The sequence below is a fragment of the Dryobates pubescens genome, chromosome Z (genome assembly GCF_014839835.1).
Source record: "Dryobates pubescens isolate bDryPub1 chromosome Z, bDryPub1.pri, whole genome shotgun sequence".
Taxonomy (NCBI): Eukaryota; Metazoa; Chordata; class Aves; order Piciformes; family Picidae; genus Dryobates; species Dryobates pubescens.
This window is the reverse complement of record NC_071657.1, coordinates 116317063-116330185: the sequence shown is the minus strand read 5'-3', so window position 1 is coordinate 116330185 and position 13123 is coordinate 116317063. Positions and strand designations below refer to the sequence as shown.

Here is a 13123-nt window from a genome sequence, read left to right as displayed (position 1 = left end):
GTCCACTTCTCAGGCCATTAGTATTATCCTGAAGGTGGAGAGGTTGGGGAGTTTTGATTGCAAACAGTGTTGGAAGAACGTTTCCAGATATAATGAGCTGATGGTTGATTAAGTCTTCTGTATCACTAATTGCCTGTGTCAGAGCAAGAGATATTGAGGATTTAATAGCAAAAGTTAAAGAAATAACCTGAATCTACAAAAATTTCTTTGGTTCCAGATCTCCTGCATCTACTCCCATGTTTTCTACGTTTCATCATAAGCTCAGGATTCAAGGTTACTTGACAGTTCAACAGTGAAAGAGAATCAAGCCCTTTGCCTTTTACTTGAGATACAAGTGGCTCTGCAGTGACAGATTTGACACTGAGACTAACACCACGGATACAGTGATGGATTCTCCTGAAGTAATAAACTTTAGAATATGACACAGGGCATGGACTTGTTGTAACAAGAAAATCAGAATGGTTGTATTGGATGAGAACAAAAGCACTTTTAACCCTGGAGAGTATCACTGACAGAAACCAATAGCATGTGCTTAGGAACAGTCCGGCCTGCGCTGATCCTAACCAGAAATAGTCCTTCTGTTTTCAGTAATTTGTGGCTGAATCACAGAATCACAGAATCACCAAGGTTGGAAGAGACCCCAAAGATCATCAAGTCTGAAAGAACACTTGAGCCAAGGATGGTATTTTTGTGCTTGGTAAAACTATGGATTTTTCTTCTATGACTTCACACAGCTGCTTTTTGAATGCACTGTAGATTTTTTAGGGTCCACAGCATCTTGCAGTAAGGAGTTCCAAAGCTTACTAATATTTATATAAAGAACCATATTGGTTTGGGGCTGTTGCCAACTCTGCTACTTGATGTCTTCAGGTGATTTCTGTCGTATCTCTCTATCTCACTGAAAAAGCACCAGCTCTGACATCCTCACAGATAGGTTTAAAAAGGTATTCAGCACTTCTCCCTCTTTCTGCTGGTTAGCAGCTGCTACTGGAGAAAGCAAGCACTGAATAAAAGCATCACATGCAACTAAGGACGAAAGAACTGATTCATCTTCCCATCCCTGGAAGGGATCTGCCATTCCCTGTGTACAGAAAATATAAACGATGAGGGTAGAAGCAGTTTCCAAACAGGTTGCTAGGTCAGGCTTGGCAGGCAGCCCAAGTTCCAGTCCACAATTCCTGTGTGTTCCCTGGAGCTCTTGCACAATCCATCAGTGCCTGATGCTCTGACTTAACAGCTGCGCAAATGACTGTTTGTTTTTGCCACTTTTTATTAAGGCCTTCAGAAGTTGAGAGGCAGCATAAAGGGAGAGAACAACAAAAAAAAGTTTCATATTATTATTGCTGTAATTTATTATCCCTATTAAAGAAAATAAAGCTAGGATGGCAGATTAGCACACTGCTGTGAGGCAGGTTGGCTGGATGCTTTATGAAGGTGTCCTGATTTGTTATGATGAACTGGGAGCTGAAATTGCCAAGCAAATTATTTTATGCTTGTTTACCTCAAAGGTCTGGAAAGATGGAAGAGAGATGAAGATAAATTAAATACACTCTGTGTTTTTATCTTTATCAGTTGCTTTCATCAAAACAAATGGACCACGTCTCAGATGAGAAGTAATAAACCGGTCATAAAACTGCAAGTTGCTCTCCTCTAGGCTGCTGATTCAAATCCATCAAAGATCAAAGGGACCAGAAGCTATTAACATGTAATGGCTGCTCACTGTGTGAAATGAGTTCCTCCAGTTCTCAAATGGGATGCTCCCATCCCTCAGAAAAGCCAGAGAAATAACTGGCCTTGAACATTAATTTCACTGGCTGCCACTTTAGCCAAATGTTTGATCTAAGCCATGCAGCTCTCAGTGCAGCATCACAGCCAGATCTCACAGATTTGCTGTATGTGTAAAGCTGAGGTTCCTGTGCAGAAAGATGGACATTGCTTTTCAAGTTATCTTCCTTTCTTCAGTAAATTTCAGACAGAGAACAACAGCGACCTTCAAATTCCAAGCAAACTCTCCCTTTCTCTTTAAAAGCAATGAGATTTCATCAGGCTTGTGTTAAGATGTGTAACATTGGATGTTCTTTCTCCAAATCTGGGCTTGAGAAGATGGATTGGGAAGTGTTAAAAGAACCTGTACCTGTTGCATTGATCAAAATGAAGATTTTTTTTTTTTAACCTAGAATCCCACCCTACCATCACCCACTGACATAGTTCACTTCTGAGCAGAGATGCACACACACACACACACACATATATACATAAATCAGGTGTCATTCCCATGAGGTAAAATAAAGACAGTGTGATACATACCAGCCTCTGCAAAAATTTGGCCTGCCTTGGAACACGGCGTGCAACCTGCAAAGAGTTAAAGGAGTTAATGAAGCTTAGTCACCTTACAGGAGACATGTCTCTTGTTTAAATCCAGACATGGGTTTATGTACCTGGTCACCCATAGCCAGGTTCAAATGCTCCTCTGGTTAAAATTAAAACCTAAATCTCTTCTATATTAACAGATCCATTGATCAAAGCTCAGTAGTGGAATGCAGCTCCCACAGGCAAGGAGATACTGTGTATTTTGAAAACATTGTTTGCCCAGAGATTTTGTGAAGACAGAAGCCTTAGTCTTTAGCCCTAGCTGTGGGTGCTGTGTCCTGGCGTTGGCAGTATATTGCCTTATAGCTTCCTACAAAGTCACACAAAGGTTCTCTGTCACCATCTTTGCCTCACTGCAAGGTAGAATCATAGAGTGTTTTGTGTTGAAAGGGACATTTAACAGCCATCTAGGCCAACCCACCTGCAGTCAGCAGGGAAATCTCCAATTAGATCCAGTTGCTCAGAATCACAAACATCCTGACCTGGAATGTTTCGAGGGATGAAGTATCTTTCTGGAAAAACTGTGCAAGTGCCCCAACATCCTCAACATAAAAAAAATTAAATTCTTCCTTAGATCTAGTCTAAATCTCCCCTCTTTTAATTTAAAACCATTAATCCTTATCCTATTGCAACAGACACTGCTGAAGAGATTGTCTAACTTTCTTATAGGCTGCCTGTATTGAAAAGTCACAATAAGGTCTCCCTGGATAGGTGCTCCAGCCCTCTTTGTGATTTACAGCATACAATGAGAAGGGCTGCTAAATGGTCCACAATGCTTGCCAAATGTCACACAGGGCCCCACCTACATTCTTAGGTAAGTAAAAGACAAAGCCTGTTCTCCAGTGTGGATTTGGTCTTCATCCATGCAAGAGCACTTAGCGGTCATTGTGGGTTACAGCCATTGAGCAGACAGAGGGCTGAGGGCATGACTAGCTCAGTCACCTGATGGCCTCAGCTCAGCACAGTGTGGCTGCTTCAAGCCTGCATGGTGACCAGCTTCACACCCAGCACCCTTGTGGTGGGGCTTAGCAAGCAAAACCCCATTCTGCTGCATGTGTGGACCTGTTTCAAGGGAAGACTTGTTTGAAGTGATGTTATATCTTCACATTCACTGATATTTCCTCAGCAGCAGATCCATTGCCCAAAAACTCTCCACAGGTACAGTGGATTTATTGAACAGCAACAGAGAAACACTATTTAGGTTTCAAAATGGGAATAAAGACATTTTAATGCAGCCACAGATTTTGTTAAGAAACAAAGTGCCTCACCTATGACAATGCAGTCACACTCATTGTATCACCCTTCACAACAACTCCTCCAACTTCTTCCCTGCACATGGTGTCTCAGCATAGCAACATCCCCAAATCAAATCCCTCCCCAAAACAGAGAATACAAATCTCATGTCAATGAGGGAAGCCAAGTGACTTCTCCAAATGTTGGTGAAACTCCAGAGAACAGAGGAATGCAGTGATATTTTTTTACCTGATTTGCCCTTTCTGTTGATTTACACTGGAATAACAACAGTCCTTGCCAAAGAGATGATTGGATGTCTGTTTATATCATGCATTGACAAGCTCAGGAAAGCCCAATGGAGAAGTTGAAGTCTCCTCTGCTAGAATCTTGATTATGTGCTTCTGCAATATTTTATCCAACATCTTGTAAAACAAGGGAAAACCGCTCTCTTTGGAGGTCCCTGAGGGCAAGAGGAGGAGAGGGCAAGAGGAGGAGAGGGCAAGAGGAGGAGAGGGAGAGGATATTCTCTGCAGTTTACATTTTGGAAGAATGTTTGGGTCTGTTCTCTCAGGCAAGTAAAGCACCTCAGAAGCCTACTGTGAGAGGATGCAGAGTCTCCATCACTGTAGATTGTGCAGAACAAGCCAGACAAATGTCTGTGAAGCTGGTCTTGCTTGGAGCAGAGGTACAGATGAGTGATCAAGTCCCCCTTGGTATTTTTTTTTTACTTTAATATTACTCTTTAGAACAAATCTACTGTATGGACCAATTTTTACTGACTGCTTGGTGAAGTTGGAAATGTGGCTACTGGTTATATCTTTCCTCCTACACCATACACTTATTTTATTTGTTTGCTCATCTGCATAAGAAGGTTTTATATGGCTTGGTTCTTTCAAGAGCTACCTTTCAAGGTCTTGAGGATAATGAGTAGACGTTGATGAATAGCTAAGATCATCAGATAACTGTACTCTGTTTGCTAGGACTTCATGACTACTGCCAAAGAATTGCTGCAGGGTTTAATGATACTGATTGGCCCATCAAGTGGTTTTAAGTCAGCCAGCTTCACTCACAATCTAATGGAACAATTTCCAGGTTACCATCAACTTTTAAGTTTTCCAAAACCCTCATTAAAGCCTGCTAATTTCTACTACTGACCCCACACCTGTTGCCACATGCTAATCTTTGCATAGTGTACAGAGAATAACCTGGGCTGTAGCAACTCAACGGCCTCCAGAGGGCCATCCAGAAGAGCTCTCACTAGTGCAACAGGAATAACCAGTAGCCTTGTCAATTACCTTAGTAGAGTAGCCACTCATTGGATAAGTCAACAAGTAATCCACAGATACTACAGACACCACACTCTCCTGAATCTGTTAGAGGTGGGCTTTTACTGTAGTGTTGTGATTTAGGAAAGTGCCTGTCTGTTCTTAACCTACCTTATGCGTTCATTAAAGACAGAGAGATGCCTTCTATATTTGGCTGCTCCAGGGGACTAGGACACCACCTCTATTTTTACATCATTTGGACAGAAGGGTCTGAACAACAACGGTTTCTTGTGGCTTAATTTCTCAACAAGGAATCAGGATTGACCACAAAGTTCCTGAGTTCCTCATAAGGAAGAGGCATGAGCACTTCTGGAGAGAGTCTCTTGCCATTCTAGGTGGGATGAGTGACTGAATGACCTGCCCTGAGACAGGTACATATGAAGAATCTCACTCTACCCACTTAGGTATCTCACCTAGTCTCCAGCAAGGCACAGATATTCCATAGGTCCTGCATTGTATGCACCAGTCCCTGATAGATGTCTCAGATACTACAGAGCCACTTCTATATGATCAAATTCAGAAAACTGTTTGATGGCTTAAGTGACCCAAAGTCACATATGGTATGGACCTGAAGGATGTGAGCACAGGTCTGAATCTCAGCCTTTTTAACCACAGCTTCCCAAACTATCACCCAAACTCTCTTGATAACTTGCCAAAAGTTCATTGCCCTTTCAGCCTCATTTCCCTAGCAAGTCTCAGCCAGACAATAAGACAATTTAACAGCCCTCCTTTGCACATTTTTTTTACTCTCTCCTGGTCAAGAAGCATTCTACAAGCTGAAACTCATGTGGTTCATTTCATCCAGCATGAGTTAAAAATGAGGCACAATAACACAGAGACCATAGGCAGAAAAACTTTCCTCCGAGTCTGAAATACTCTGAATTACTCAGGCTGGCAAAGGGCCAGGACACTGCGTTAACTCCCTTGTCCCCGCAAAATGCCTTGTTAGCAGAGCCATGGGGGTGTCAGCTTCGAACCCATCCCCTGGCAGTAGCACTCATCACAGAAGGGTGCCAGTGCTCTCCTGGATTAGCACCTCAAACAACAGCCTTACTTGTTGGAACCCCCACAGGGATCTGAGCTGCTGCAGCAGCCATGGACACGCTGCAAGGACAGGTGAAATAAATGCGGCTTTAACAGACTGCCCTCCGTGTTCATAACGATGGTTAAATACAGGACAAGCCAGCCAAGACCACCAGATGCTCCCGAATGATGACCGCCTTAAAACTTACTTGCTCCATGATGCTGTAGTCTGCCAACAGCTTCTCTTCCAGGTACCTTGCCATCAGCTCAGAGTCGGGCTGCGACGCCGAGATGGAGAAGCCCAAGCAGAACCACAGCCAAAGAATCATGATGGAAGGGGCCGGGGGCTCCTGCCCCACAGGTGAGAGGAAAGCCCGACTTGCCTTCAGCTGCTGCCTGCGCTGCTGGACGAGCTGTGAGGAGGCTGACAGGAGACGACCCACCCTCCTCTCCTCCTTCCCAGTTCAGGACCAGCCCCTTTTCCACTCAGAGAGGCTTCCCGTGCTGCCTGGGCTGCAGGGGATCTTTGCAGGGTTTCCATCCCACAGGTAATCGCTTCGGCTGGGGGTCCCGTGGACCACTGGACACGACCTACAACCATGCCCCTGTCAACACTGCCCTCAGCTTCATGCAGCAGAGATAAGTGGCACTGGGGGTCCCTGAGGTGCTGCTGCCCATTGCTTTGCAGAACCCCAGCTCCGTGCTGGCCCTCACCCATGAAAGAAAAGGCTGAGGAGGCATTTCCTCCACCTGGGTGGGTGCTGAGGCAGGATCTAAGACAGCCACTGGTACATGCTGCCCACCTGAAGGGTGACCAGTGCCAGTGGGAGACTGAAGAATGTGTTGAGCTTCTGGGATGTCTCCTCATGGGGTCAGCCTGGACAGCTTTACATCACAGTCCATATTAAGAAGCTCCCTCCTGCCCACCACCTTAGGGAGCACGATCCAAGGACACAGTTCAGTTCTAGGGCTTTACACAGGAAGAGTAAAACCTCTGGAGTAAAACTTCTGGTTTCACCCTCTCTGAAGGGACGACTTCTGCTACCATATCTGGAAAACCCTGGTTGGTTCATGTGTTACAAGGTGCTCCAAACCCCCTTTACCCCACCTCCATCAGCGGAGGTTTGATGGGGGAAGACAAAGGCGCGAAATTGCCTTCCCCTCCCCCTGGGGGACAGGTAAAACATGCGCCCATTCTTCCCGCTGGCGGCTGAAGCCCCTCACGTGTATTTACCCGTGGGGGAAGCCCGCGCTGGGCTGGGGTCTTTGCACCCAGTATATACTGGCACTGGACACATTGTCTAGGAAAGGTTTAAATACAGTGACTAGAAAGCAGTCATCTCCCCCATTTTGCTTCTCATTTTGGATCAGTATTGGCGCTCATTTTGGACTGGCTCTGCTCTCGCTCTGGATTCGTGGCAGAACTGGAGAGATCAGCCCTGGCTTCGCCCGGGACCTACCTACTCTGGGGTCCTGCTCCCTGCCTCACGCTGGAGGGACCCTGCCTGCCGTAACACTGCGGCTGTTGGCTGGCACAGGCCGGCAGTGCGGCTTCCTTTGCGCTCTCAGACGGTGCGCTGCACGAGCCTTGCCTCGTGGCAGCTGTGCCTCAGGACACTTCGATTTTGGCGGGTCCCTCTTCCTTTGGATTTGTGCCGCATTATCCACACACTTGGTTATAAACTTGCAGTTCTGGAGCCTGCCACCGAAGAGAGACTCTAGGGACCATCTCCAAATTCAGGCTCCTCGTGAGTACAACCGGCATTCTCATCGGCTTTCCATAGGGTCCTGGCTTGCCTCTGCTTTGTAAGTGGGGTAAAGCTATTTTGTGGCTTAGCCTTTTCCATTTTCTGAATTCTCTAAATTGTACTAAAGTTGCCCATAAGCATCCTTGTAGAATTTACGGCCAAATAGAACCTGTAAATAAAATCTAACTAGTTTGTACATAATTTTGGGGCAGGGTTTTGGGGAAAATAAAGATAACTATAGTTTCATCATTCCCGCCCTGGATACACTCAGGAGGGATAGAACCTCTGGAGTAAAACCTCTGGTTTCACCTTCTCTGAAAGGACAGCTTCTCCTGCTACCATATCTGGAGAACCGTAGTTTGTTCATGAAAGCTGCCCCAGGGCCCACCATCGCAGAGTGGGGCAGGGCTCCCTCCACACCCTTGCCTTGGCACCCTGCCGGGGGCCAGGTGCTTCCCCAATGGCAAAGACAGCCAAGACACATACTTTCACCCCTCTCTCTTATCACCTGGACTCTTATTTTCTGCTGGGCAAAGCTGGGGTGAGCCTCCTGCTCTTTTCTCCATTTCCCAGAGGCAGAGCCCTCTCCTCCCTGAACAGCTCCAGGGTGAAGGCGGACACTGGCTGGGCATGCTGGGTCCCCATGGCTCAGCTGCTAGGAATGTTCCTCCAGCCAGGGCTGTGCCAGCTGGCATAGATCAAGCACATCTCATCCCCAGGCATTCAGGAACTTGCATCTGCAGCCCGCACCTAACCTCAATTGAGATGCATTTATGACTTAAATTTTCTGTACCAGCAGTAACTTCTTAAATGCATCAGACCTAAATTTCCAATATTAATTTTTTTGGGGGGTGGGGGGGTGGGGAGGGACTTTTTTGCAGGTACTAGATGCTGCACATACAAACCTGTCAGGATTCAAACCACTGCTTTCTATTTCTTTTTCTAGGTCTGGGTCATCAGGGACTGAAGGTGGTTTGCTTCAGCTCCAGTCTACGGCAGTGAGTGGCTCAATGTCTCCACAGCCTTGCTGGGAGGTACAAACGCATACTTGGGTGGCTGGAGTTTCTTTTTCTGGACAGGCACACGTGAATCCACCTGAAAGCATATGTTCACTAAGAGCATATACCCTGGAAGCATTATGCCTTCCAAATCTAGCATGTGTGACAGAGCAGCAGGGAGCATACTTGCTCCCAATTCAGAAGGGATAAGGGGAGCTGGAATAAATGAAAGGGATAGCAAGGTGAACGTCTTTGGAACTCCTCTTTAGCAAACTGATGGCAGAGACTTAGTGTAAGTCCACATTATGTTCACACACATGCCATTTCTGGCATTGGCAGCAAGAGGGAAAGAATCCAATACCCAGCCAGAACCCCTCTGTGATGACCATGTCCCAGATGGAAGGACAAAGGGCTGGAAATGAGACGATGGTGGGAGAAAGAAGGAGTGAAGCTGGAACAGAATGCTTTAGGGCCCCAGAAACATCCCAAATGGTTGCTTTGCCAATCTGACCCTTGCTAGAAGATAATTCATTTCCATCTCCTCACCATTTCAAAGGGAAATGGAAGATGCTACAGTGACTCAGCTGGGAATCAAAAAAGACTTCAAAGCAATGGTTCAGGCTGAGAGCTGGTTTAAGGACACACAGAAAATTTGAAGTATTTTTCGTCAGGATCCAGTTTGTTTCATCTTCTGCATGTCTTGTTTAGTTCAGACGCAAAAGTGCACTGGAGTAGAATGAGAAGTAGAGCTGCAGCCCCCTGTGCAGCCTCCACATTAGGGTGGACTGCTCCTCAACCTGCCCAGTCCATATTTCGCTAATCAGGGAACACAGATTAATGAAAGACCTGCAACATATGCTTAGAAATACAGTCGATGCCCATTTAAACCAATACATATGGGATGATTTTTCTACTGTTTTGGAAAATCTGGAGGAGACCGAGACATCCCTGTAAAAATAAGTCAGAACTACCCTGCTGACCCTAGAGGTAATGGTTGTTCCTTGGTAGGAAGGGGAGATGTTTATGAATTTGAAATAAGCACTGGACAATCAGAAGGTATTTGGAAAAATATCCAGATGTCATTGGCTATCAGTCTTTGCCTCCTGATCAGTATTCAGCTTGTTTCTTCAGCCACTCTGCTTCTCCCATTGCACAGGCGAGAAGATGAGGGCCAGAGCAAATCAAAACAGTGAGACGGTGCAGAGGTATTCCAATAAAGCTGATCCTAAGCACATCTGGCAAAAGAAATATATTCAGAACAAAGCAGGAGCCTAGAACAGGTTCAGTATAACCGACAGACATGAGAGAATGAGCTGGGAAAAGCGCTGCCCTTCTCAATGTGATTAGGACCAAACATTTCTGCTCACACTTTCCTCAGCAAGGGAACATAAGGACAAAGCACATAGCTAAATAAGACCAAGGTGGTTTTGAACATGGTTCAGGAGCAGTTAAGTGTGGTGAGTGATAATTAAGCCTGAGGTCTTAATTGCTCACATTATCTCCTCTTCTTTCTCCTTGGAATATGATTTTCAGACACTGTTCTGGGGATGCCATTGGGGAGCAAGATAAGCAGTTACTCAGGTGTGTTCACATTAGACGTGTTTGGTGATGACTTTTGCTGACTTAGCAAGATGAGCAGCTGTTCTCTGGGTGGAAGCTCAACAAATAAAATTGCCTGACATGCCTGCAGCCAGCATGAGCAGAAACATTGGAGGGAGGCATGATCTGACAGCTGAGCTTCCACACACGTTTGGCATGGAACAGATCATGTTATAGCAAGTAATCTCTGTGCTGACACAAACATATGCTCCTTGGTGGTGCTCTGCCTTCACACATCTGCATCCCTCTTTTTCTATGCAAGGCTCATGGGTAGGACTGGTCTTCCTCATTTTCACCATACCACCTAAATAAACCCTGTAGGAAGTGTTGATGTTGAAGAAAATGTTGCCACTTTCTAGATCAAAAGCAGAGGGACTGCAAAGAGTAGAACTTTCTGGCATTCAAAGCCAGCAATTTGATCAATAAATTGGCAAGAGTCTCAAAGGGTTACATAGACATAGATAAATGTCCAGAGGTTCATTAATTACAATGAAGATCAGGAATTACATTAAGTATTTTCTTAACCTAATCATTCTCCCCTGAAACATCTGGATGGGATCTGATGGTAGCCAGTTCTGACACTATCTGGGAGGTTCCTGTGTTCCTGAAAGGTCTTTTCTGTGGTCCCAGGGGCTGCTGATCTCCCTGTTGCCTTTAGCTGTGTTCACCATGGTCCAGCAGAGCATTTTGGAACTTAAAAATCTGGTATTGCTCTGATGAAATATGCCCAAAGTCTCTGCCAAATGGCCTTGGTGCTGTGGATATCTGCCTCTGTCTCTATTTTCAGATAAGAAATTTAATATGGGAAGGGGAAGCTGTCTGTCTCATAAAACGCAGATGTGTGAGTGTTTCTCCCTAGCTGAAAAACAAGTTAGCACAATTTAATTATTAAGAGGGACAGACTCTGTCCAGAAATAACTCCAAGTGCTTTGGGGAAGACAGTGCATGAAAACTTCCTTTCAGAGAAATCTCAGCCATGAGAGCACAACTCATGAAACAGCCCAATGGCCACATACCAGAAAACTCCTTACCAAGACCCTGTCCTCTTCATGAAATTCTGGGGAAGTTCACATAACCTGATAGGAAATGGCAAGGCTCTGAGCATCCCCAGTCCTTCTTCCTCCCGTGTATTTTCTGTACCTTCTCCTTGAGAAATTTCATCATTTTTAAACTCTTGTGCAGCATAGTTGAGTAGTTTATGCCATCTAGTGGTCACACTGATTTCCCAATCTCGTTGTTTTTATGAGAAAAAAATAAGGTGATCATAGGAGGACTGGCATGAGCAGTTCATTTTTAAATTAAATTATTTCCTAAAGAGACATTTTCATGCATTCAGAGAAGCAGCAGTAGCTTCCCAGTCTAGAGACCCAGATACCTTAAGCTTTACATTTCTGAGGAGAAAGGACTGGTCATATTGAACTAGGGGAATGTGTGTGAACAGAACTCAGCTTGAACAGAAAATGCAACCTATAGCAGATACCATCAAAAGGAGAGACTGAGAGCCCCATGTCTGCTCTTCCTGTAGTCCTGGATGAAACCCTGCAATAACCATAGCTCTGCCCCCACTCATGGAGGTATAGCTAACAAATAATTCTAGGGCTACAGGCACATAGCACTGAGCAAAATCCACCAAAGAGGCTGAGTAAATACAGAGTCCAAGGTGTATTCAGTCTGGAGCAAAGAAGGCTCTGAGGAGACCTAATTGTGGCCTTCCAGTATCTGAAGGGGACCTACAAGAAAGCTGGGGAGGGACTTTTTAGGGTGTCAGGTAATGCTAGGACTGGGGGGAATGGGAAAAAAATATAAATGGGTAGATCCAAATTGGATGTTAGGAAGAAATTCTTCACCATGAGGGTGGTGAGACAATGGAACAGGTTGCCCAGGGAGGTGGTGGAAGCCCCATGCCTGAAGGTTTTTGAGGCCAGGCTGGATATGACTCTGAGCAACCTTGGGAGTGTGAGGGGTCCCTGCCCATGGCAGGGGGGTTGGAACTAGATGATCCTTGAGGTCTTTTCCAACCCTAACAATTCTATGATTCTATATGGTTAGATTGTCAGTCCCTTTACTACATGATTTAAAAACATCCTGGATGTTTTATATAGCACAGAGCTCTCAGCCAGCCTCCTGTTTGAAGCAGCACGCTGAGAATCTTAATGCTGAGATTCTTCTCTACTGAAATAGTTTACAATGGTGATAAATGCCGAGCAGCTTACTCCAGGGTGTAGGATTCTTTTGATGAAGCATAGATCTCGCCAAAGTTCATGTCCTTCTCTCAGCTCTCTGACTGGAATCCTTATATTGCATATGGCACAAACTGGACCAAACACGGTCAGAATTCATTCCATTCTGTAGTGTGGCAGGTAATCAGTGTCAGGTGTCACATGGTCAGAAAAAAAAAGATTTATTTCTATGGACTAAAAGGAGAGACATAAATGTAAGGAAGGGCAATCCCACCCATCATTACCATCATTATGATACTTCACTTGATAGCTGGCTGAATATGAGCCAGCAGTGTGCCCAGGTGGCTAAGAAGGCCAACAACATTGTCGGTTGCATCAGAACTTGTGGCCAGCAGGACTAGAGCAGGGATCATGCCCTTGTACTTGGCACTGATGAAGCCGCATCTTCAATATTGGGTTAAGTTATGGGGCACTTACTACAAGAAAGAGATTGGGGTGCTGAAGCATGTTCAAAGGAAAGCAGGAAAGCTGGTGAAGGATCTAAAGCACACGTCTTATGAGGAGTGACTGAGGGAACTGGGGTTGTTTAGCCTGGAGAAAAGCAGGCTGAGATGAGACCTTAACACTCTAGAACTTCCCAAAAGGAG

General features: G+C 45.3%; 1 protein-coding gene across 1 annotated transcript in view; it reads right to left on the bottom strand.

Moving 5' to 3' along the window:
* The window catches only part of ITIH5 (inter-alpha-trypsin inhibitor heavy chain 5), a 56585-nt gene extending 44026 nt beyond the window's left edge, over positions 1-12559 (bottom strand). The window contains exons 1-4 of the mRNA XM_009900249.2: positions 12510-12559; positions 7467-7650; positions 6161-6406; positions 2308-2352 (exon numbers count right to left, since the gene is read on the bottom strand). Coding sequence (XP_009898551.2) covers positions 2308-2352; positions 6161-6406; positions 7467-7650; positions 12510-12559 — 525 coding nt within the window. The remainder of the gene's footprint in view (positions 1-2307; positions 2353-6160; positions 6407-7466; positions 7651-12509) is intronic.
* Between the last annotated feature and the right edge of the window lie 564 nt (positions 12560-13123).